Raw genomic sequence first — 25,721 nt, 5'->3', positions numbered from 1 at the left:
AAGAACAATTATCAATATAACTAATAAAGTACCTAAACCCTTGGACATTTAGGGATGCAATGAGGACCCTAAACATCTAAATGAATTAAAGAAAAAGGACTCATACTCCTATTATTAACTCTAGATGGAAAAGATGACCTATGATGTTTGCGAAGTTCAAATGACTTACACTCAAGCTTATTGGACAACTTTGGATACAATCCCAATGAATATAATTGTTCAAAAGAAGCATGACCTAATATGTAATGCTGTTAGAAAGGTGTAACAAATGAAAAGAGAGCAGCAACATTTGACATCTTCTACCATGAGACTGGAATATAGATTGACCATCGAGATAATAAGGTCCATCTGGCCCAAGTCCTCCACCAATCATCCTCTTTGTATGGATATCTTGAAAAGCAAACTGAGAAGCAAAAAAGATAGCGACACAATTAAATTGTTTAGTAAGTTGACTAACAGATAATAAATTAATTGGAAATTTAGGTACATATAGAATAGAAATATGTTTAAAGGAGACGAAGGAATGGGATGGACCACCCCTTGACCAAGGATAGAAGAAGAAGATCCATCAGTGAGAAGGTTTGAGGGTGTGTTAGATGCCTTGGTTAATTGAAAAAAAATTGGAGGACTCTCTAGTGATATGACAAGAATCTTCAGAATCGAAGACTAACCAGGAGTAAGAAGAGCATGTGTATCCAAATGTGCTAAGGTGGCAGTAGCAACACTGATGTTGGATTGGCAAAGAAATCTGTGAGGATTGTTGCACTGATTTGTTATTATCATCTTAAGATAAGGTAATAGACTACCTACTACCATCTGTAGGTTGAACAAGAGTAGGATCATCAACTCCATCATCAAAAGAGGAGACAACCTGATTAGCCCATGTAGGATGACCAAACGTATCTCAACATTTATTGAGGTATGATTAGTCCTACCACAATGTGAGCATTGTTTGTCACTTCTACCTCTACCTCTCCCTCTACCTCCTTCTAAACCTTGGCCTCAGCTTCGAATAGGAGACCACCTCTACCTTGTCCTGTGGATGCAAGTGCAGAAGTATTCTGAATATTGTTCCCAGATGGAAAAGACTGTAGATCAATGCATTGAAGGTGTGCATGAACATTGCTGAGAGATGGTAACTTCTCACTAGCAAGTATACTATGTTTGACCTTTGCATATTCAAAATCAAGTCTAGAAAGAAATTTAGCAATCAGAAACTCTTCCCTTTTCCTTCTTTGAACCTCAATATCAGCAAACAATGGTATATACACATTCAATTCCTCCCACATCTCTTTTTGGAATGCATAGTGCTCACTCAGAGGTTTGTCATTCTGCTCTGCCCCAAAAATATGTTCATTCAGTTGATAGATTCTTGAAATATTCTTTTCTTGAGAATACACCTCTTTAACTGCATCCCATATTTGCTTTATAGTTTCTATAAATATGAAATTCACACTAGCATAAGGTTCCATACCATTCCACAGCCATGTTATTATCATGAAGTCATTTTGCTGCCACTCATCAAAACTTTTAGATCCCTAAGAGGAGGATATTTCATGAGATGTTTTAGTTTTCCCTTTGCCCCTATAATCACCATTACAACTTTAGCCCATAATAAATAGTTAGGTCCCTTTAGCTTTATTGAAGTAATTTGAATACCAACACTATATCCAGATTTATGATCACTACTAGACACTATATTTGCACTTAAAATAGGGACTATGGCACTTAAAATTGGGAAACAAAAAAAATAGAGATGTTTGGATACTTTTAGTACTAACACATACTCACACTATACATGCATCACAAAATACAACTAAGCACATATGCACGTATTGGAGATCACATAGCAGAAGTAAATCACAAAATATATAGACTTTTACAAAATTGAACAAAATGGCTGAACTACCCCTTACAAATAACTACTCTTAACTCTTAACAAGTATCAAAATGGGGAAGGGACTGGGGTCTAACCATTCATCCATGAAGATGGAAAAGCAAGCCTTAAGTTTTTGCTGTATATGTAGGTGAAGGTCTGTGGCTATATTGTAAAAGTCAAAACCAGCTGTGATGAGGATATGTTGGTAGCAAATTGTGCTAGCCATGTTCAATTTCAGGCTTGAGCAGATTTTCAGATCTTTTGATATGTATGATGATAGTGCTGCTGAATCTTCTATTTCCAAGATTGCCTAGATGAAATCTTTTCAGATGTAGAACATGGACTCATGAGATCTTATTTATCATCTTTGTTTGATCTATGGTTTTAGTTGTTATGTAATGGATGAAAAATGTTTATTGAGTTGAATTACACTCAAGATTAATAGCATTGATTCTCTTCCCCACATGAAGTTGCGGCTTGCACATGGTTTAGTAAATGGGGGAATAAATAAGTAATGGTGATTGAATTTATGATCTCCTGAAAATTAAGGCATGGATACCTTGTTAGGCTTCCAATTTAACTAACAAGTTTAAGCTGTTAGGTGGTAGACCAACTATGTATGCCAAGTTGACCAACACTTAGTTTAATGACCGCTACATCATTATAAATTGAGTTTAGGTTGTCCTAAAAATTTGATTGGAGAAGCAATACATGTTTAGGGATGTATTGATTTAGATTTTCTGTTGTTGTTCTTATTATATTTGGGTTTGGAGCCAATAAGGAATTGGGTATGTGTGTTTCACTTTAATGATCCCCTACTGATGCCCTCACCATATTGCTAGGGCATTTTTATTTTCACTTTAATCATAAGTTGGAACTTTGTGTGCAAGCCTAAGGTGGAAGGGAGTTTGGGGTTTGAAAAGATTTCATTGAGGAATAGAGCTCCCTTTAATGACATAGCTTTGGAGGTTTCTAAAGGAAAGCGATGCTCTTTGGGATAAGGTAATTTTGAGTATCTATGGGTTTCATCCCAATGGTTGGGATGCCAATATTCTAGTCAAATGGTCACATTGATCCCTTGGAAGGCCATTGCATTGGTCTTTCAAGATTTCTCTAGATACACTTGTTTTGTGGTAGGTGATGGGGCAAGGATTCGTTTTTAGAAGACTTGTGGTAGTGGGATCAACCTCTATGCCTTCAATTTCCAAATCTTTTCTGAGCTGTGACAATTAGAAATTCTTCTATTTCATCTATCATTAGTATTTGTCTTCCTTTTTCTTCGAACCTTACCTTACCTTTCGTCATAACATCACTAATTTGGAAATAGAGGACTTTGAAAGGCTCATGTCCTCCCTCTCTCACATGTACCTGTCATCCTCCATCCTTGATCAGAGAAATTGGTAATTATCTTCTTTTGACCTATTTTCAATAAAATCTTTCTTTTTAAACCTGTCTAACCTATCAGATCCTGTTCATTTTCCTCCTAGCAAAATTCATTTGGAAATTTAAAGTCCCATCTAAGATCAAAGCCTTTGTGTGGCTAATGGCTAACAAGAAGGTCAATGCCAATGACTTGGTATAGGTGAAAAGATTGTACGAAGCACTTAGTCCTAACTATCGCACTATGTGAATAGAGAGTGGTTCTGTAAAGCTATGAGTGGTCCACTGGAACATCATGAGGCACCTTTTTAACTTGAGCTGGTTCTGTGAAGCTGTGATAGGGAATTCAGTTGGGGATATTCAATATGGCCCAAATGGGCTCAGCATAGGTTAATTGTATATGCGCTAAATAATAGGTCTCATTCATCTGGAAGAAAAGGGAGCTTCTGAAAACAATGAGGAGACTACTCTCCTTATCAGCACAATGGAAGATAGGAGTTTTTCCTAATCTTTTATTACATGCTTTATAATGAAGGAAATTTTCTGAAGGAACCTTTGAAATCCAGTAAGTGAATCTTCAATGTTACAAGCTAAAGAGTAGTTATTGTTTTCATTCTCTGTTAAGCAAATTGTTAGGTGGCTGCTCAAGTTAATAAAATTATTAATTTTCTAGTTTTTTCTTAATTTTCTTTCATTTTCCCAATTCTTTAATAGGAGGATTTTCTCCAACAAAAATGAAGTGTTTGAGGATTGAATTGAATTCATCTGAAAGAAGTGCTACTCTAAAAGAAATCATACTAAACCTTATTAAGAAACAGGAGTTTTGATGATTAAGATAGCAAGCTGCATCCAGTGGCTTGAAATTTGTACCATCAAACACACCAAAAACCTGTTTTTGTCTTTTTTGTAGCATTCACAGCATAATAATTAACTAGAAATAGCAAGAAAATATATTTATTTGTGTCGATGGTTAAATCTTCAAGCCCACCTGGCTGGATAGATTCTCCCTCGTAAGCATGGAAAACTGCTTGAGTTTTTTCAAATATTTACACTATTGTATTTTTGTTCACAGTGTTTGCATGCATTCTTAGGTATGTACTTAAAGGCAAATTAGTTGTAATCTGAGGGGATAAGAATTAAATTGGTGAATGTACTTCATGATCTAATAGAGCCTTTACATCATACATTTTTTTTCTGCTGTTCTTTAGACAGGATGCTTTTGCAATCCTGGTGCTTGCGCAAAATATCTGGGCTTGTCTCACTCAGATCTGCTTTCCAATATTGAGGTCTGGTGCATTCTTTGCTGATTTCTTTCAGTTATTATATGTGAATGCAATGTATTCATTTGTTTGCTTTTCTGTGAGTAAGTATTCCTAGATCCTTAACAACTGTGCCTCTTTTGAGTTTAGGCTGGCCATGTTTGCTGGGACGATAACGACATAATACATGGGAAACCAACTGGAGCTGTAAGAGTATCCTTTGGTTACATGTCAACATTTGAAGATGCCAAGGTATGTGCTACAATCATTGTATTCTCTTGGATTTATATTTTCCTTTCTTCTCTTTTAAGTATGAGCTGTTACAGCATATTCTGGAGTTACAGACTTGATTACAATTCATAAAGCAGTTTCAGTCATTTGAAGTTTTAATACAATGCCCATCTATTTTAGTTGCATAGGTTGCATGGGGATGGATTCTTGAAAGGGGGAAAAGAATTTGTTGTCTCTTTCTCATTCCATAGCTGTTTGGTATCAATTCAAAGCCATAGTTCTTTATGTAATCTCATCTCCTTTTCTTCTTCTCATTTTCATGTGCAGAAATTCATTGATTTCATAGTGAGTTCCTTTGTATCAGTGCCATATCAATCTGGGCAAGTACATCTACCAAGGTCCATACCCTATTCAAGTGAAGGTTATTTTCATATTGTTTCTTACTGCAAATGAATTATCCTTTTTATTAGTGTATTATCTTTCCTGTACTAAAGAAATGTCTCTTGTTTCCCATTGTCAATACTTAAAAAGCAGCCACTTTTTATGTTGCCACTCAAAAAGCCTCTTCAATAAAGTTTACCAGAAGTTCACATGGTTTATAGCTGTTCTTTTTATACTTTGTTTGGCTAGTTAGGACACTGCATTTGCATACAATACCAAAGTTCCTAAAATAGGGTGAGAATTCTTATATTATTTAGGATAGTTTGCAACTTTTAAGTATTGTGAGTATCACTTGTTGTAAAGAATGGTATATATATTTTTTTTTAATAGCTTTCTTTTAGATAATGATTGTCATGTACTATTTCACAATGCAATGTCACTATAGGTTTTATTGCAACTTCCAGTGGTAGATTAATAATAGCAATAAGGAGAAATGAACATAATTCAATTCTCACTTTGAGTATCACTTGTTGTAAAGAATGTTATATCACCACTGCAATAGTGACGTGATAAAGACTGTTAACACTTTCTGGCTGCACCATGACTTCATTCAAACTTTTGCAATTATTGTCTGCGGGGATGAACCTATGTGGGGGCATGACAAAAATAAAAATCTCATTTGAAAACTGTTCTTGAAAACATTATTTGTTCTTAAAAACAGTTTTCTTTTCTTTAAAATAAAATACCATTTTCTATTTTTTTTTTATAGGTTTAAAACAGTTTTCTAACTTGGAAAACACATTTGGAAAACTTCTAATAGAAAACAGTTTTTTGATAATTTATTCTGAAAATAAGTTATTTTTTAGAAAAAAATTTAATTGCTTTCTGTTATTTTTTGTACAGTGTTAAAAGTAACAAATAAAAATACTGATAATACTTTAAAAACTTTTCCATTGTGTATGTAAGTGCGTAGTACCTTCATGGAAAATAAGTTGAGAAAATTGTTTTTCATATTAGAGGTTTCAAACAAAATTCTGTTCTTGAAAATAATTGAGAACCTTTTTTAAGAAGAGTTTTCAAAAATATTCCCAAAAGAAACCTAAAATATTTAAGAACTTAAATTTTGATGTCTTCAAAATTTGTATATTGCCCCTTCAAAAGTTTGAGAATCAGTCATTTTCCTGTTACTAACTCAATGAGAGAAACTTTCATTTGGAATTAGGGGCGGCAATGAGTGATGTTGGATTTGTATCATGTTGGGGTAAAATATACTAAAAATTTACATTACTTGAGAACAACCCATTAATCCACATAGATAACACGATAATATGACCCATGTAATCCCTTTAATAAATGGGTTGGATTGCATTATAAACAAATTGACATAGATAACCATTGACATGATTCTAACCCATTAAAATCATTCACATGGATTATAACCTATTTTATCTATTTAAAAATTTTAAATCTATAAAATATTATTTTAAAATATTTTTGGTTTTTGTAAGTTTTAATTTTAAATTTTTTAAGTCTTACTAATTTCTTTATTTAATTTTGTATTTGTAATATGTTTATAAGAGAGAAGATAAACTACACTTTCAATTAAGACTTGTTATAATTTTGTAATTGTCTTAATTATAAAAATTTTATTTTAATTGGCTTAGTTAGTTTAGTGCTTATTTGGATACATGCTCAACTTTTTTTTTTTAAAAAAAAAAAAAAAAAAAAATTAAAAAAATGATAGCAACTCTCATATAAAATGTAAAAAAAACTGTTTGAGACTTATCTTAATAATGACTTCTAAAAACTATTTAAAAAGAATAAGGTATTATATATGAGTTGCTATCATTTTCTATTTTGAAAAATAGAAAACAAGAAATGTATTCAAACAATACCTTAGTTATTTAAAATTTTTAAATCATATGATATTTATAATTATAAGTAAAGAATTTATAAATTTTATAATCTATTATAAAAATAATAAATTTACATGGGTTAAACGAGTCATAAATGGGTTTGGTTCATAATTGTGTCATCATTTTGGAATGATTAAATGAATGGGTTAAACGGGTTAGATAGGTTGAAAAATGAAACTAGAACACAACCTTTCCATTGAATGGTTGTATCCTTTGATACTGTTATGACACAGATACAATTATGTTTGATGAAAACCTGATAAAATTTGTCATTTTTTGAGTTATGTTCTAGGTTGTCTCGAATATGTCATCCCCTATTTGTAATCTTTGTAGTTAAGATGTACTATCATAATTGTTCCCATGTTAAAACACCTTAATAGCTTCTCCATCTCCTCCTGTTTTCAAGCTTCCCTTTCTACTTAATCTCCTTTTTCCTTTCAAAAACTCTAATCTCTCGATAATCAAACCTCATCCCTCTTACAAAACCATTCTCTAAAAAAAACCAAAAACCCAAAAAAAAAAAAAAAAAAGAGAGAGAGAGGGAGACCATAAACCCTAAATGCCTCTGACACATGGAGAAGAAAAAATGATCCGAGGAAGATTCAAAAAGGCAAATACTCTTTTTGGTTTCAAACACACCAGATACTCTCTCTTCTAATGACCCCTTCCTTTTCAACACCTTTGTTTTTTTTCCTAGTGTTTTAATTCTTATTGAAATATCCAAATTTATTTATTCTTTTCAGAAATAAAAGCACTTGGTTCAGTATAAAGATTCTGAGTGATGAAATAATAGGATTACTAAATCTTTTTTGCATTGGAATTCTATTAAAGAAAATTTGTTGTTATTAAAATGTTTGAAAAGTGAGTTTATAACTTGGCAAGAATAAAATAGTATTGGTGTTTTGAGATTGCTCATAGACTGAAATTTTGATAATTTTAAAAATTAAGAAATTTTCAGAAGAAAATTTCTGTAATTTCAGATTTCTCTATTTTTTTTTTCTTTTTTTAAGATCAGAGTCCTTATAATTTCATTTTTCTGTAACGCTTAGATGCTTTAAAATATTTGGAATTTAGAATTTTGATCTATATGATTTGGCATTATTGCCATGTGGTTGATTATTTAGTTTCATAAATCATGTGGGGCATGTGTGTGATTTTTTTTTTTTTTTTTTTTTTTAAATTGAACTTTTGGTGTTTAGAATTTGAAAGTATGCATTACATGACAACGAATTGTAAGTTTGTAACTAAGCACTTGATTAGTTACTTTGAGGTATGATGCAGTATATGAGATAGCTAAGCTGTTTTGAAGCCATTAGTTGCAACCTTGGATGCTTGAAATCTACCTAAAATTAAAATGGATGGCCCGAAAGTCAATTGTGCAAGGTGGTGCCACCATGTAGAGTTGTTTGTTTGAAGTCTTTTATTTAAATCAAACCCAGGATTCAAACATCTTGATAGGTGGAATCTATTTACTATAGGGAAAAACTTATAGTTAATTATTATTAGCATTCATAATTAGTCTTTGCTAGACCCACAAAATGGTTTCCCCACCATAGCATTTTACTTATCCTGGCTACTTTCTATTTTTCATCTTTATTTTCCTTTATATTGGTTGTTAGATTGGATAAAATATAGTTTAAATGAACTATATCATTGAAGTCAGCTTTTACTATCCCTCTCCAACTTCCAACGTCAGGAGGTATTGGAGTTGGTTAATTAGGATTTTTAAGTTTTCTATCATGCTTTCTAGAAGTGTGAAGAACAACTGGTATGGATTGTATGATTAATCTAAAATGGATTACATATGTTGTCTTGTAGAGAAATTTTATCTTGAAGAATTTGCAGGGCAGAAAGATTTCTTTGAGATTTTAATTGCAACCTTGAACTTGATGTATGTTGTCATCTAAATTTGCAAAATATTTCTGCATTTTAAATTATGCTTAGGATGAATAGAAATAGAAAAACTCATGGTTATACATTCTAATTCATAGATCAATTCATCTTTGGTTGTCTCTTCTAGTTTGTGTTCACAATTTACACACAAGATATTTGATCCTGCTTTTTCAGTTCTGCCTGTACACATCAATATCATGTTTGGCTAGATGCATGACTTTTTTCTCACTTATATATCATACTTAGCTAGGTGAAAGGGTTGAAATTATTACATTGGCTCTTTTTATCTCTCCTTTGTTGCATAAAAAAGGCAAGGGAGTGATCCTGCTTTTGTCTAGAATTTTGGTGTGGGCAAGAAGGCGCCTTATGGAAATAAAAATTCTAAGGTTGAGGTAGTTAAGAGATCCTAAGTAATTTTAGGAAGATGCCATGCCCAAGAAAATTAAAAGTCCCAACTTATGTGCTCCCTGGTCAGGATCATCTTATAATGAAATGCCTATTACCTATTTAAAATATCCACAAAACAAAGTCTCCATTAGGGGCAGTACTACCCCTTTTGACTTCGAAGCTCTTGGTCTTGTTTTTGTTTTTCCTTGCTTTATGATAGGTATCCCACCAATATTTTTTTTTTTTTGATAGGAAACAACAAAGAAATATATTGATGGAAATAAGAAGTACAAAAGAAGGATGAGGAATCCTCCCACCAAAGAAAAACTAAACAACAAGAAAACAAAAACAAGAAGCTAAAATGTAAAAACAACGAATCAATCTCTCTTGGTTAGACCATTCCATTGGAGCTACACACTGCTAGCCAATCTAGTTGTGACACATTAAGGGGAATGCCCTTAAAAACCATGGACGAAAAAGCCCAAAGAGAAGCAAGAAAGTGAATGGAATCCCATAGATTCTCTGAATTCCTAGCTTTATCCTCAAATATCCTGCATTTCTTTCTCGCCACACAACTCAAATTAAAACAATGCACGCAGTTTGCCATGAAACTATCCCTCTCTTGGATATTCCAAAACCTTTATAATTGATGAACATCATGTTGGAAATGCTTCTCGGGGGAACCCAATCCATCTTGGCTAACTGAAATAATCTGCGCCACAACCCCATCGTCAAAGAACAATGTAGGTAAAGATGATATGCTAATTCTCCATGCTTCATACACAACTTACAAATGTCAGGACTAAGAGCTTTATAGGGTCTTCTCAATTATAGCAAGTCATTAGTATTTACCTTCTTGTGTGCCGCTAACCAGACAAAGAACTTGACTTTGAAAGAGACTTGGGAATTCCATACAAACTTAGTAGGGAAAACTGGAGATAAATTGGAAAGGTGGGACAAGGCTAGAAAAAAAACTTGACTGTAAATAACCCTGAAGAAGATAAAGACCAAGATCTCGTATCTGAAACCGATGGGGATAAATGCAAACAATCGAGTGAACGCATGAGACTTTCTAAATCTTCTATCTCAGAATTGGAAAGATTACGACGGAAATTAAAGTTCCAAGAGAAGGGGCGAGCAGAAACGAGAATTGAAGATATAGGAATATTTTTATCCGTGACTACTCTAAATAGTCTTGGATATTAGAATCCCAAAGGTTGGTTCCCCCACCACAAGTCTTCCCAAAAACGAATTCTTTCCCCATCTCCTACCACAAACCAAGTATTCTTGGAAAAATCCTGAAAGACTTGTGCAATAGCCTTCCAAGGACAATGATGTAACCATTTGACTATAGCGTTGGCATCCCAACCATTAGAATGTGTCCCATAAATGCTTAGAATAACCTGATGCCACAGAGCTGAACTCAGGTATCCACCAATATGCTTATCCTCTTTTGCAAGGTTTGAAGGCTTTGCCATCCTTCTTCTTGTGATTCCATTAATAATTTTTATGCATGTATCACTGTGCATGGTGAACATATACATAACTGTCAGATTTCACTTGGGACTCTTACTCGTATCCTTGATATTTATGATGTAAGGAAACAAACAATAACAGATAAAAGACAAATTTAAACACTGATGAATAAAATGACATTAAATATATGTGCACTTGTATGCATAATAAAATAGTATGAACTTAGTTTTCTGAACACTCTAAGATAGGATCCCTTCTATTTTTAATTGCTTGATTCCTTACCCTGTAGGGTGCCATATATTTAATTTATGGTCACTTCTTTGTCTAATTTTCTTCATTCATTTGCAGTTTATGTTTTCAGTGCCTTTACTTGGTCAAGAATAAATTTTGAACTGAGGCTGTTTTTCTCTTCCTAGTTATGCATGCTTTGTCTTTAGCTTTTATTTTACTTTCATTGCACCTTTTTAAACTTATGTATTCTTTTCACATTTTTCCTTTCTGGGATTGTCACTGATATAATTATTGACTTAAGAAATGAGATTTAGAGTATAATAATTGGGGCATTTTCCTTTAGTTAGAGGCTTTGACGATTTATTTTTTATTTTTTATTTTGTACCAGCATTGTTCTTATGCTTCTGCTTTAATTTTGTGGTGCCTCTCCTTGCAAGTTCCTTTACTCTGTAACATGTTCCTTGTCAAAAAAAATGAGGAAAAGAAAATAAGTTGTAGACATAAATTCTCACTTTTGTTAACTATAAGAATAGGACAGAAATTACATATTATATGCTTTGAGCATTGTATGTAACATTTTTCACTATTACTAAATTGTAGGCCGCGAAAGAAGACTCTCAACTACAGCTTTTCGTCTTAAGTCTATTACTATCTACCCGATAAAATCATGTGCAGGATTCAGTGTAGAGGGTTGGCCTCTAAGCAATACTGGTAGCCATTCTTTTTCTGCACTTATATGTTGCTTGCTTTGAAAGGATTCTGTATGTTGTTTGAGTAACTTCTTAGTTATAATATAGGTTTAACTAAAGGGCTGTGTTCATCTATTTTGGTTTGTTGGTCACAAATTATGGTAACCTCTCTTGAAGTATGGTAAAACTATAGGGTCCTCCCACACCTTTGAAATGGTATGTTAACTTCTAAAGTTTTATTTTGTAGTAAAATACTCCCTTTGGTGGACTAATGTGTTGATGTTATCCCTTTTAAATTTAAACACTAAAAAAATTATCAAAACTCTAACTTAACTAATAAGGTATCAAAGTCAATAAAAATATTTTGCATGAATAGTATAAATTCTATTTTACAAATACATATTCCATTGTTTGGATACAAGTGAGGACACATTTTCTAGTTAATTCTACTTTTTATCTTAAGAATGGTTGATTATCTGATTAAATTTTATATATTAATTTTATAATATCAACAATTTCATGACTGTTTTTGCACACAATAATAAAAGGAAAAAAAAAAAAATACTATCCAAAGCATGTTACTAAGGGAAAGGGGTCGATTATTTCAACAGTTTTTGGAACCCAAAGTCAAATTCAATTTTCATCAAGCCCAAGAAAAGAAGCAATTAATACTATTAGTAGTAATATCTTTCCAAAATCAAAACTTTGGATTGTATCACCACTAACTTTTATATTTGCTTGTAGTTAATCTTAGTTTCCATTGTGAAGAAAATAGCCAATTGGATAACAAGATATATTTGAAACCTATAAATTAGTTTTTTTTGAACAATTGAAATCCTCCTCTCAATTAATGAATTTGTATGGGGTGATGTGATAGAAATACATATTTTTTGAATAGAAACAACCATCTTCATTTATCTTAAAAAGATAATTATAACAAGGACAAGCAATCCTTCAGGGATGTACAAAAAAAAGGTTATTAAGTAACCAAATGTCAAGCCTCACAAGGGGTAAGAACTACAAAGAATAGAAATATAGCACACTTAAGAGGGAAGAAAGTCTCTAACGAAGGAGGCTAAACATTTGGTTCCTTGTTTGGCTAATTAGTCTACAACTTAGTTGAATGGGGAACCTAAGAGAGAGGGACCTATTCGAGAAGTAGACACTTTTCCAATTCAACATTAAAAGAAACAAAGGAATATTTGTAAAAGGCTCCATGACCGATGCTCAAAGGGAAAAGAAAAAGTAAATCAGCTATTAAATGGTATGCACAAATCTACATTTGTCCTTAAAAATCCTTGCATTCCTCACCATCTATATAAACCATATCAAGGATAATATGGCCACTTGCCATAGAATCTTCCCTTTTGGAAGGCTTCCAAAGCCCTTGAAGGAGATACCCATCATCTCTGCTATGCCTTTAGAAGGAACCCAATCAAGATTGATTAAGTTAAACAATCTTTGCCAAAGTGCTAGTGTGGTGGGACAATGAGGAAAGAGATGATTTATTGATTCACTACTCTCTAGACACATAACACGATGGTCTAGCGTAAGAGCTTTGTAAGGTCTTCTCAATTGAAGCATGTCATTGGTATTAACCTTTCTATTAGCCACAATCCAAGAAAAAGTCTTTAGGTAGAGCTTTTGAGTTCCCAATTAACTTAACATGAGCAAAACAGGTGAAGAAAGGGGTGGGGGGGTTGGGGGCGTGTAACTTAAAGAGTTTGTAAAATGAGTTGAACTAGAAAGCTTAGAAGATGTCAATGATGAAACCCTTTAATCTGTAAAGGGAGGTGATAAGTACTCATAAACCATGGAAGAGAGGAGTCTAAGCTGTTTTTCAATCTCTAAATTAGAGAGATTTTGACAAAAAGTTGAAATTCCAAGATGGACTGGTAGAGGGCTGATCTATAGCAAAGAAAATTAGCATATTCCTTGTCTTGATGACTCAGAACAGATTTGGAGATAGAAACTTAAGAGGACTCTCGCCCAACCAAGTATCCTCCCATAGGCAATTTTTTTTGTCATCTCAAGTATTGGGTGACATTCGAGAAATCATTGAAAACTTGAGAATGGCTTTACAATGGCAACAATGCGACCACCTAACAACTGTATTGACATCCTAACCATTGGAGTGCAAGCCATAAATACTTAGGATGACGCTATGCCAAAAAACATTGCTTTCTCTAGGACCTCAACAACCACTTTCTAAGAAAGGCTTTATTCCTCGAGTAGATTCTCCTTAAACCCAATCCTCCATCCCTTTTCAATTTACACACAAGATCTCACCGAACTAGGTGGTTGCTTTTCCTTTTCCCAAACATTAAGTAAAGGAAGTCTCTTTATAATTTCTCAATCTCGTAAGCCACTTTAGTTGGGACATTAAACATTGAAAGGAAATAAATGGGGATAAGAATTAAATAAGACTGCACAAGGCTTATTCCACCATCTAGTGACAAAAATGTTTTTCTAACCATTCGAATAACAAGAGATCCTATCTAACACTAGATCCCAAAAAGAAGTGGCTCCGGGATTTTATAGTCAAAATTTGTATCGTTAAAACCAAATTTATAACCTAATTCAACTATGTTATGATAACTCTTGCCTGATAAAAAAGTTTTCAACAAAAGTTACAACAATGTAGGTATCATCCACTAGGATGACATTTTCATAAATCAAGGCATGAATGAAAGATAAGAGATGGATATGATTAAATGAAAATGACTTGCAAATTCATAATGAAATGGAAAGGGTGGTGTGTTCATATCAGGAAGAAAAATTTGCTTAAGAAAAACCAAAATTTACCCAAAATTAATACGAGGAAAAACTCTTGGATTTAGAATTTTCTGGAGAACAATCTCTCTGGTGAGTGGGTATTAGGATCTCATATTCATCAAGTTAGATTGAAAATATAAATTCTCTTGTAAATTGATTTTAGATATATCTTTAAGTCTAAATCAGTTTTTTCTTCAAATTAAGTGATTTAATACAAAGAATCAATTCAATCCATACATTCAATTCATTTTAACAATGCAACTATTCAATTTCACTTAATCTAGCTTTAAAGTTTAGTGAATCTATCTAATTTGCACCATACTTGTCATTCAAGATAATTTGAAGAAAAAATTTCTTAAAATCTTATGAATCAATCAAATGAATCAAATTACCTTATCAAATCAAGTTCCATTTGCCAAATACACAGTAGATCTTTCTCTAGATTCTTCTTCCTTCAAGAAAAATGAAATTTAGCCACTCATAATTGTGAGATCAACTCCACACAACATGTTTGGCTAGTGAGAGGAGAGAGAAAGTGAAAAAATTGAAAATTTTATATTAAGAAAGCTAGAGAATTACAGAGTATAAGAAAAGCTCTCCAAAATATCAAAAGTTTCCAAAAGTCCTTGGGAATTCTCAATCCTATTTATATCTCTACAGTGAAATCGACACATGGCATCATCCTAAAGATCATCTAGAACCTTCCTTTAAATCAATGGCGACAATTTGAGTTTAAATCAAATCTTGCATAAGATCTTCAAGTTCTGCATAGGTATGCAAAATTGATATTGGCTTCCAAAAGCCTTCAAAATAACACATTCTTGGTCATGTTCGCATGTGCAGGCGAACGTCGACCTTCTCCATGCAAAAATTGCATAAAACACAGTTTTATAAGGGCCATGTGAGATTACTTCCTCCCCATGCGAAAATGCCTTCGAAAACCCACTTAAAGAATGTCTTTTATTGTGTTGTTGGCATTGTTATGCGAAACTTCATATAGCATGCAAAATTAAGCCACAAAAACTCTTTAGAAATGCACCCTCGCTGGTCCAGTTTTTATGGCTATTCAAACTTAGCTTCCTTCATGCGAAAAATGCATGCAAAGCTCACATAAACATGTGCATTTTCATCAAGGCAAATCCAAAGCCAACAATTCATCTTCCTTCACATGGCTTCCTTTTATCAAACAGCCTCATTTCCCTCTTTCCACAAGATGCTACTCCATATCCCCTTGGCAATTTCACTTCAATTTAACCTTAATAATTTCATAACTCAAAAGAATTGTTAGTAAAATTGCACGAGTAGCAATATGCCAATTGAGTAAAAAGGATAAGATTACTATCCAAAATATGTAAAATCTACAATATTTTATTACCCAAATTATATAGTTTTTGAGTAGTAATCAGATTTCCCCCTAAAAGGAGACCTAAATAGGTAAGGGGCCAAATAGAGACTCTACAATCCAAAGAGGCTAAATCTTGAATAAAGTCCTCACCCACATTAATACATCTTATGATCATTCTGATAGGGGAGTTTTCTGGTACAACAGTACCATTTTAAAGTTTTATTTTTTATTTTATTTTTGTCCTTATTTTATCATCGTGATGGGAGTTGATTGCATTTATCTCATTAAAATATTATTGAAATAAAATCATGCTTTTAACAAGATGTATACTAAATATATGGTCCACTACCATTTTCTTTCTTAATGGCATGCACCTAATGCTTATGATTCATTATTTTGTGCAAGTTTAAGTCATACTAGATGTTGATAATATGAAATTGTCCTGTGGTTGGCATCCATTGGTAAGCCATTTCCTAGCAACTCAAGTTTTTGGGTAAGCGGTTGGCTAGATGATTGTTCAAGGCTCTGTTTCAGAGAGGTCTACTGTTTATTCCCATTTCTTTGAATATAATTGGTTATTTGCCTGTCAATCTGTGGGTTGGGGCCATGATTGAAGCTGTTAGCTTGGCATACATTGTCAGCCCATTTCCTATCAGCTGAAATTTATGGTACCTTGTTGTTTAACATATGAACTATACTTTTCTAGATTAGTATATTTTATTTAAGCCCTTGGTCTTAGGTCAACAGTAACCATGCAACTATTTCTTTGTCACAGTGGTTTGTATGAGATTTTATATTACAGCATCTGCAAATAAAGAAACCTTCAAAACTAAAAAAAAAATTTGGAGATTTTTTTTTTTTTTTGGTGATTTTTTTGCGATTATTTCTTGGTAAATCCCTTGCATATACTTATAAAGACTCAGCTAAGAAAAGCCCTCCCAACTACTTGGAATTGGCGTGTAGTTAATGTATAAAAAAATTATTTGAACAATATTGTTATTCTTCTACTGTGAATTGGGGTATATTTCTATTGCATTTTATCTGAATAATAATTTTATCCTCTTTCTGCAAACTTTTGTGCAGGCCTTCTACATGATCGAGAATGGATTCTAAAAAGCCTAACTGGAGAAATTCTTACACAGAAAAAGGTGAAGTAGTTGCCATGTAATCAAGTTGTATAAATTTATTTCTCTGAATTCATTCATTTGTGAACTTGAATTTTTTATTTTAGTTGCAGTGTTGATTTGTTTGTGTGGTGCATTACACATGTAGATTATGGAACATTCTAGTAGATCAGTTCAGTTTATAAACCTTTCAAAATTATACAGATATCTGCCATGATTTTTATTTTGAAAGAAATAACTATCAAACAATTCTATTTTATCTTTTAATCAATTCTATTTTATCTTTTAAATAATTTTATTTTATCTACAATGGAAAATTTTTGTTTTTTATTTATTATATGCAATTTACTTGATCAAAATTAACGTGTTCTTAATAATCTGAATGTTTTTATGGATAATGTTATTATATAACAATTCAGTGTGGGAGAGAATGAATGAATATAGACTAAATATGTCTTAATGCTTGTAGATTATCTTTGGATGTCTGGTATCTATCTTAATCTGACCTACTTACTACCAACACTGTCCAGAGATTACCCCTTTCATTGCCTTCCAAAGTTTCAACCATTCCCTGTTAACAGTGGTTGGTTGAGGCAACCACATCTTCCAGGTAGGCATAAAGTGGGGAGGTTCATTCTCTCCTCATATGGAGATTTCTTTCCACCAAAGCAATGGACCTAGACTCTTCCTTCAAACTTGCCCCTATTTTATCTTATTTTCTTTATTTTTTTAAACATTTTTTATTAGGAAACTGAAGTATTATCTACATATTCAGTTCTAGAAGCAGTTAATGAGGGATGGCAGATCCTTCTGTAAGAAAGAAGGGAAATGGGAACTTAGAGGATCAGCTTCAATTACAAGATAGAAATCCACCATGTTTACACCCTAACCATGCTGAAAGCCCAATGCCACATCCTATAAGCCTAGCCAAGAAGCAAGTCCCCAACAAACTCCAATGAGGAGGCTCTCCCTCTAGGCCAGTCTATTAGTTTTCATGGTTATCTGACTGAGCTTTTCATGCAAAAGAACACCAAAATTATGAGAGATTAATACTCCGAGCAAGTTTGCTAGGTTAGTGATAGGTTTCAGCCATTCATCAATTCATGCAACTCTGAGGAGAGATTTACGGCTCAAAGCCTGTTGAATGTGTATTCTAAAATAGAAATGCCTTCTTGGCCTCCATTAATCCTTTTCGAACACTGTCATAAGCCCTCTACCCTGATTCAATAATTTATCCAAGAAAAGATTGTTGACTGGCACAGAAAAAGATGACCAACGAGTACAATTCTGCCCTTTTGGAAAAATCAACAGAGACTTGTTGTAGCTGTTCATAAAAACTGAAAGTAGAAAGTGCCTATGGATCTATCCAATGCTGCCAACCCCTCTCTCAAGAGTGATACACCAATTGCCCTCTTTCCAGGTAATCCTCATGTCCAAGCTGACTGCCAGTCATCTAGGGCACTTTCCTTTAAAGAAACTACCTTGAAAACTTGTCTTCGTTGGTAACATTCAATGAAGAAATGGAAACTGGGCACACCCAAGACAGTTTGTCGGGTGTGCCTTCTCATCCAGCCTAAACTTTGAGTGAAATAGCATTTGAGGAAAATCATCTGCTAAAGTGGATTTATGCTTGCTAAATAAGAAGCTAGAACAAAAATTTGTGCTTCTTATTCAACCTAAACTTTGAGTTAAATGGTATTTGAGGAAAATCTGCCGAGGTGGATTGATGTTTACTAAATAAAGAGAACAACTTTGAGAGTCTAGAACAAATTGCGCCCTCCTATCCAGGCTAAACTTTGAGTCAAATGGTATTTCAGGAAAATTATTTGCTGATTTGACAAGGTGGATTAATGTTTACTAAATAAGAAGAGTCTAGAACAAATTTTGCCCTTCTATCCAGGCTAAGCTTTCAGTCAACTGGTATTTCAGGAAAATAAATATCATATGATGTTGTCTAGTGAACTAAGGCTAAGAACAAGGTAACTTTGAATCAAATGGTATTCGAAGAAAATCATTTGGCAAGGTGGATGGCTGTTTGCTAAATACTGTTGTTAGAACTGATTTTCATTTATAATGAATAATTGAGATTACATAGGGATATATACATAGTAAATGGATAGAATATATACAAGGAAAGATACAAAATCATAGAGAATGAGATTTCCTAAGATTATTAGGAATTTCATATGGTAGAATTTCAACACTCCCCCTCAAGCGGATGCAAGATATTTTGCATGTGAAGCTTGTCCAAGAATTGATGAAATATTGAGCTTGATAGACCCTTGGTGAGAAAGTTGACCAATTGCTTAGTTAAAGCAACATAAGGAGTATAGATTTGCTCATTGTAATCTTTTTTTTTTTTATGAAGTGTCAATCGATTTTGACGGATTTGGTTTTGTCATGATGCAATGGGTTATGTGCTATGTTTATAGCGGCTTTGTTGTCACAATAGAACATCATAGGCACTTAAGTCTTGACGTTAAGATCTATAAGCACTATCTTAATCCCAAGTAACTCACAAATCCCATGGGTTATTGCCCTAACTTCAACCTCTGCACTAGACCGAGCTACAATTGATTGCTTCTTACTCCACATAACAAGATTACCTTCAAGTAGAGTGCAATACTCTACAGTAGATATCCTATCAGTTAAGGATCCTGCCCAGTCTGCATTAGTGTATGCCTCTAACTGAAGATTCCCATTATTCTGGTACCGAATTGCCTTGCTTGGAGAGGACTTAAGATACTTTGAGAATTCTACACACAGCTTCCAAGTGAGATTTTAGTAGAGAATGAAGAATTAACTCACAACAGTAGCTGCATATGCAATATCAGGCCTGGTGTATGAGATAAGTGAGCTTTCCACCATTCTCTGATAGATTCCTCTATCAACAGGAGATTCCTCCTTTATGTCTCCAAACTTGTGGTTAGCCTCAATTAGTGTTTCTACAAGCTTGCACCCTATAGATCTATAATTTCAAATTCACCTGCCAAATAAGAATTCATTTTTCTAATCTCAATTCATTGGTTGCAATATCATCTACATACACAATTAAGGCAGATACCTTTCCAAGAGTAGAATGTTTGATAAATAAAGTGTGGTTACTTTGACTTTGTCTATAGCCTCTTCTCATCAAGGACTTGGTAAACTTTCCAAACCAGGCCCTTAGGGATTGTTTAAGCCCATATAGAGTTTTCTTCAACCTGCACACTTTGTCACACCATTTTCTGTGAGAAAAACTAGGTGGAACAGCTATATATACATCCTCTTCCAAGTCTTCATGGAGGAATATGTTCTTCACATCAAATTATTGCAATGGCTAATTTAGATCTGCTTTTAAAGACAATAAAATCGAAATAGTGTTCATCTTAGCTATAGAGGCAAAAGAGTTGATAATCAACACCATAAGTTTGTGTGTACCCTTTTGCCACAAGTCTTTCTTTGCATTTTTCCATTGAGCCATCAATGTTGTACTTAATGGTATAAATCCATTTGCATCCCATGGTCTTCATCCTTTTGCAAGGGCTGACGATGTGAGGTGCCTCGTGGCTGTAACGTTTTGGGCCTTAAGGGTGTGAAAGAGGCCCGTGTTTTGAAAGGGAGCTCCAGTAAAGAGGTGCAGTGGTGCTCAGGCCCAGTGGAGAAAGAGGCTTCTCCTTCAACCTTTGGGCCTTCTATTTTGGGTTAGGGCAGTGTGGACCAAGTGGACTGTTGCGGTGAAGGCTCATTGGGCCTTTTAAAGGGGCTTAGGGCTTCTTTGAAGTTAGATGCTGTGGTTTTTCCCTCTGATGATGGTGAGAGCTTCTCATCTCTCGAAGGACAGTCAGTCTTCGTTGACACTTTGTTCCTTCCTCACCAATGAAGCACTCTTGGAGGAAGCAACCTGATTTCTGGGTGCTGATACTTTCCCTTTTTCTTCTATGGGGGTGGGGGCTTCTTCTTTTTCTTCTCTTTCCTTTGAGCATGGGTGAGATTCCGGGCTCAATGAGTTAGACTCATAGAATCATAGTCTACTGATTAGGGGGACTGGAGAGGGTTCCTTTGTTGTGGATTCAAACCTGTTGACGATGATTTTGTCCAATGGAAGTGCAGTGGAATTTCCGACCAGCGAGGGAAAAGAGATAGTACCAGAGGAGGCGGGAAAAAGTTAAGGGAAAGGGGGGTTATGATTTTGTCCAATGGAAGTGCAGTGGAATTTCCGACCAGCGAGGGAAAAGAGATAGTACCAGAGGAGGCGGGAAAAAGTTAAGGGAAAGGGGGGTTTGTGGCCAGTTGTAAGAGGGAAGAGGGTTAGTCAGAAACTTGGTTCTTTGACAATAGGCTGAGTTTAGCAATTTCTTAGGTTTGACAACAGAGTGGTTTGAGGATGAGATCTTAACACTTCTCAACAAGATTAGAGTAAGGAAAATGTTGAAATTTGGCATTCAAAGTTAGGGTTTTAATTTAGGAAAGTATTTTAGGAATAAAAAAGGAGAGATCATTTAGGATATTTCCTTAGGATTCAGTTTCCTATTTTTTAGGAGAGAATCAAGTTAGATTGATATTTTCTTATTCAGTCATTTGTGTATATATATGTGTATAGTGTGTACCGAATAAATTAATAAAGGAATTCAGAAATTCTTCATGGTATCAGAGCCAGTTTTCTGAAACCCTAATCCCTTCCGGCCATCTCTCATTCCGGCCATTAGTCCCTGTTCTCAAAGCCAAGGGAGAAAACCTAATTCTTTCCAGTTTCCCCGTGTCATCAATTCCGGGAAACCTTCCTATGATCGTGTTTCATTCCGGTCACCTTCCCCAGACCCCAAAGCTTTCCGGTCGGTCGAATCGTCGTCAAAAAACATTCACCGCCGGCGACTTTTCCGGCGAACTTTTCCGGCAACGTCTTTTTTCCACACCGCAAGGAGCGCCTGGAGGAGATCTCCAATTTTTCCCAAAGCACTGAAGCCAGAAAACCACCCACGCGCCGGCCACGCGCGTTTTTTCCGGCCGGCGATTGCATCTCACGCGTTGGCGCGTGAGGGCGCGTGAGCCACTTTCTGGCTACGCGCTTCCTCCTCCAGCCTCGCCTGACGCCGACTAGCCACCCTTCATACCTGTTTCTGCCATCCGAGCCCTGCACGTGCCTCTTTTGGGGTTCTTTTGCCTCCGCTGGCCCTCCGAACAGTTTTTCTGGCGTCCTCCGGCTATTTTTTCTCAACCCCAATCCCTGCACGTGCCTTGGGAAGTGTTCTTCTACCTTTCCGGTGGTGCCATGGTTGTCTTCCTCCTTCCTGAAACCCGGTTCTGTAGTTTCTGGCATGGCTGCTTCTCCAGTGAGGAGAGGAATCACTGCCACCAAGGTTTGGAATTTTAGAACTACCCCAACATTAGATGCCTCTGCCCTTGCTGCTCAGTCATTTAATAGTAGTGGTGGAGATCGTCAGAAGCGGGATAGGCCTTGGTGTGATTATTGTAAGAAACTAGGCCATTATAAGGAGGCTTGCTGGAAGCTTCATGGCAAACTGGCTGATTGGAAACCAAAGCCACGGTTTGACAGAGATGGCAAAGCACACGTGGCTGTCAACTCTGAGAGCACATCTGTTCCCGAGCCAAGTCCATTCAACAAAGAGCAGATGGAGATGCTACAGAAACTATTAAGCCAAGTTGGCAGTGGCAGTACTACCGGGATAGCCTTCACTGCTAATCGAGGAGGAATGAAGCCGTGGATAGTGGACACAGGTGCTTCTGATCACATGACAGGAGATGCTGCCATTCTTCAAAATTACAAGTCAAGTAATGGTCATTCATCCGTCCATATTGCTGATGGTTCAAAGTCAAAAATTGCCGGGACAGGTTCCATAAAACTTACTAAAGAATTGTATCTTGACTCTGTCCTCCATGTTCCAAACTTGGATTGTAATCTTTTGTCCATTAGCAAATTGGCCCGTGATCTCCAATGTGTTACTAAATTTTATCCAAACTCGTATGTTTTTCAGGACTTGAAATTGGGGAAGATGATTGGCAGTGTTGAACTGTGTTCCGGGCTCACCTCTTCCCATGTGGCCAATTCTCAAACCAAGTCTCTCAAGCAAGTTGCGTACAGTCTCAGAGTCTGTTAGAGTCTTTCAATTCTGTGTCAAATTCTAAGGTCAATAAAGATAGTGAGATTATAATGTTACACTATCGCCTTGGTCATCCTAGCTTTGTTTACCTTGCAAAATTGTTTCCCAAATTATTTATCAATAAAAATCCAGCATCTTATCACTGTGAAATTTGTCAGTTTGCAAAGCATACTCGAACAGTATATCCTCAAATCCCATACAAACCTTCGACTGTTTTCTCTTTAGTACATAGTGATGTGTGGGGTCCCTCACGGATAAAAAATATTTCTGGCACTCGATGGTTTGTGACATTCGTCGATGATCATACACGGGTAACATGGGTTTTCCTTATGAAAGAAAAGTCAGAGGTCGGACACATTTTTCAAACCTTCAATCTTATGGTTCAAAATCAATTCAATTCCAAAATTCAAGTCCTCAAGTCAGATAATGCAAAAGAATACTTTACTAGTAGTCTCAGTACTTATCTTCAAAATCACGGCATTATCCACATAAATTCTTGCGTTGACACCCCACAACAAAATGGGGTGGCTGAACGCAAGAATAGACATCTCTTGGAGGTTGCCCAGTGCTTTATGTTTTCCTCTAATGTTCCAAACTATTTCTAGGGGGAAGCCATTCTCACAGCTACCTATTTGATTAACTGTATGCCATCCAGAGTGCTTACCTTTCAATCCCCACGTCAACTTCTCTTAAAAAAATTCCCTCACACCCATGCAGCCTCTTCTGATTTACCACTCAAAGTATTTGGTTGCACGACATTCGTTCATGTGTATCCTCAAAGTCGTAGCAAATTTGCTCCTCGAGCCAATAAGTGCATTTTCCTAGGGTATTCTCCAACCCAAAAAGGGTACAAATGCTATTCTCCAACCAACAAAAGATTTTACACCACCATGGACGTCTCTTTCTTTGAACATGTCTTCTTCTATCCCAAATCTCATGTTCAAGGGGAGAACATGAATGAACATCAAGTTTGGGAGTCTCTTCTTGAGGCTGTACCTGAGGCTGTACCTTTTTCTCACTCAGAGTCACCAAATCCTTCCCAATCCGCGCCCACTGAGTTGTCCACACCCATGCCGTCATCAATCCAGCCAGCCCAGCCCACAAATGTTCCTTCTCCCGTGACCATCCAGTCTCCCATGCCTATTCAACCTATAGCCCCACAACTTGCTAATGAGAACTTACAAGTTTACATCAGGAGGAGGAAAAGACAGGAATTAGAGCACGGATCACAGCCAACATGTGGCCAATATATTGACTCCATTTCAAGTCTACCTGAAGAGAACATAGGTGAGGATAGGGCTGGAGAGGTGTTAATTCCCAGCATTGATGATTCAACTCCGCCGATTGCATTGAGGAGGGGTGTTAGGAGATGTACAGATCATCCAATTGGGAATTATGTTACGTATGAAGGGCTATCACCATCTTACAGAGCATTTGCTATTTCTCTTGATGATACTCAGGTTCCCAACACAATACAAGAGGCATTCAAAATTTCAGAATGGAAGAAGGCAGTACAAGATGAGATTGATGCACTTGAGAAGAATGGGACATGGACTATCACAGATTTGCCAATTGGGAAGAGGCCCGTAGGGTGCAAGTGGATTTTCACCATAAAATACAAAGCAGATGGATCAGTCGAGAGATTCAAGGCTCGTTTGGTAGCTAGAGGGTTACACAATCCTATGGGATAGACTATCAGGAGACTTTTGCTCCTGTTGCAAAACTGAACACTATCAGGATTCTTCTCTCATTGGCTGTCAATCAATATTGGTTCTTGCAACAACTGGACATAAAATATGCGTTTCTAAATGGTGACCTAGAAGAGGAAGTCTACATGGAAATACCACCTGGTTTTGAAGGAAGTATGGCAAAGAATCAGGTTTGCAAACTCCAAAAATTCTTGTACGGCCTTAAACAATCTCCCCGAGTCTGGTTTGATAGATTCACAAAGGCAGTCTTGAAGCTGGGCCACAAACAAGGTCAGGCTGATCATACTCTATTTGTCAAGAAGTCTCCTACCGGGAAAATGGCCATACTGATAGTCTATGTCGATGATATTATTGTATCTGGGAATGATATGGAGGAATTACAGAATTTGAAGAAGTATTTGTCAGAAGAGTTTGAAGTTAAAGACCTTGGAAATTTGAAATATTTCCTTGGTATGGAAGTGGCTAGATCAAGGAAGGGAATTGTAGTCTCTCAAAGAAAATACATACTCGATCTTCTTAAGGAGACCGGTATGCTTGGATGCAAACCAATTGATACTCCTATGGATAGTCAGAAGAAACTTAGTATCGAGAAAGAGAGTACACCGGTAGACAGGGGGAGATATCAGCGACTCGTCAGGCACTTGATTTATCTTTCACACACTCGGCCAGATATTGGCTTTGCAGTGAGTGCTGTAAGTCAATTCATGCACAGCCCCACTGAGGAACACATGGAAGCAGTCTACAGGATTCTTAGATATTTAAAAATGACACCAGGGAAAGGCCTATTCTTCAGAAAGACAGAGAATCATGACACTGAAGTATACTCAGATGTGGATTGGGCAGGAAACATCATTGACAGGCGGTCCACTTCTGGATACTGTTCTTTTGTCTGGGGAAATCTTGTTACCTGGAGGAGTAACAAGCAATCAGTTGTAGCCAGAAGTA

General features: G+C 35.6%; 1 protein-coding gene across 3 annotated transcripts in view; it reads left to right on the top strand.

Moving 5' to 3' along the window:
• Nucleotides 1–25,721, top strand: part of LOC117908905 (molybdenum cofactor sulfurase-like) — a 40,992-nt gene that overhangs the window by 3,308 nt on the left and 11,963 nt on the right. The window contains exons 2-6 of one of the 3 annotated variants that reach the window (XM_034822736.1): nucleotides 4,468–4,545; nucleotides 4,669–4,770; nucleotides 5,077–5,170; nucleotides 11,634–11,744; nucleotides 16,926–16,990. In XM_034822736.1, coding sequence (XP_034678627.1) covers nucleotides 4,468–4,545; nucleotides 4,669–4,770; nucleotides 5,077–5,170; nucleotides 11,634–11,744; nucleotides 16,926–16,990 — 450 coding nt within the window. The remainder of the gene's footprint in view (nucleotides 1–4,467; nucleotides 4,546–4,668; nucleotides 4,771–5,076; nucleotides 5,171–11,633; nucleotides 11,745–16,925; nucleotides 16,991–25,721) is intronic. The other 2 variants (XM_034822738.1, XM_034822737.1) reach the window with 2 other exon arrangements.

This window comes from Vitis riparia, chromosome 19, assembly GCF_004353265.1.
Source record: "Vitis riparia cultivar Riparia Gloire de Montpellier isolate 1030 chromosome 19, EGFV_Vit.rip_1.0, whole genome shotgun sequence".
NCBI classification, from domain to species: Eukaryota; Viridiplantae; Streptophyta; class Magnoliopsida; order Vitales; family Vitaceae; genus Vitis; species Vitis riparia.
This window is presented reverse-complemented; position numbering and strand designations above follow the sequence as displayed.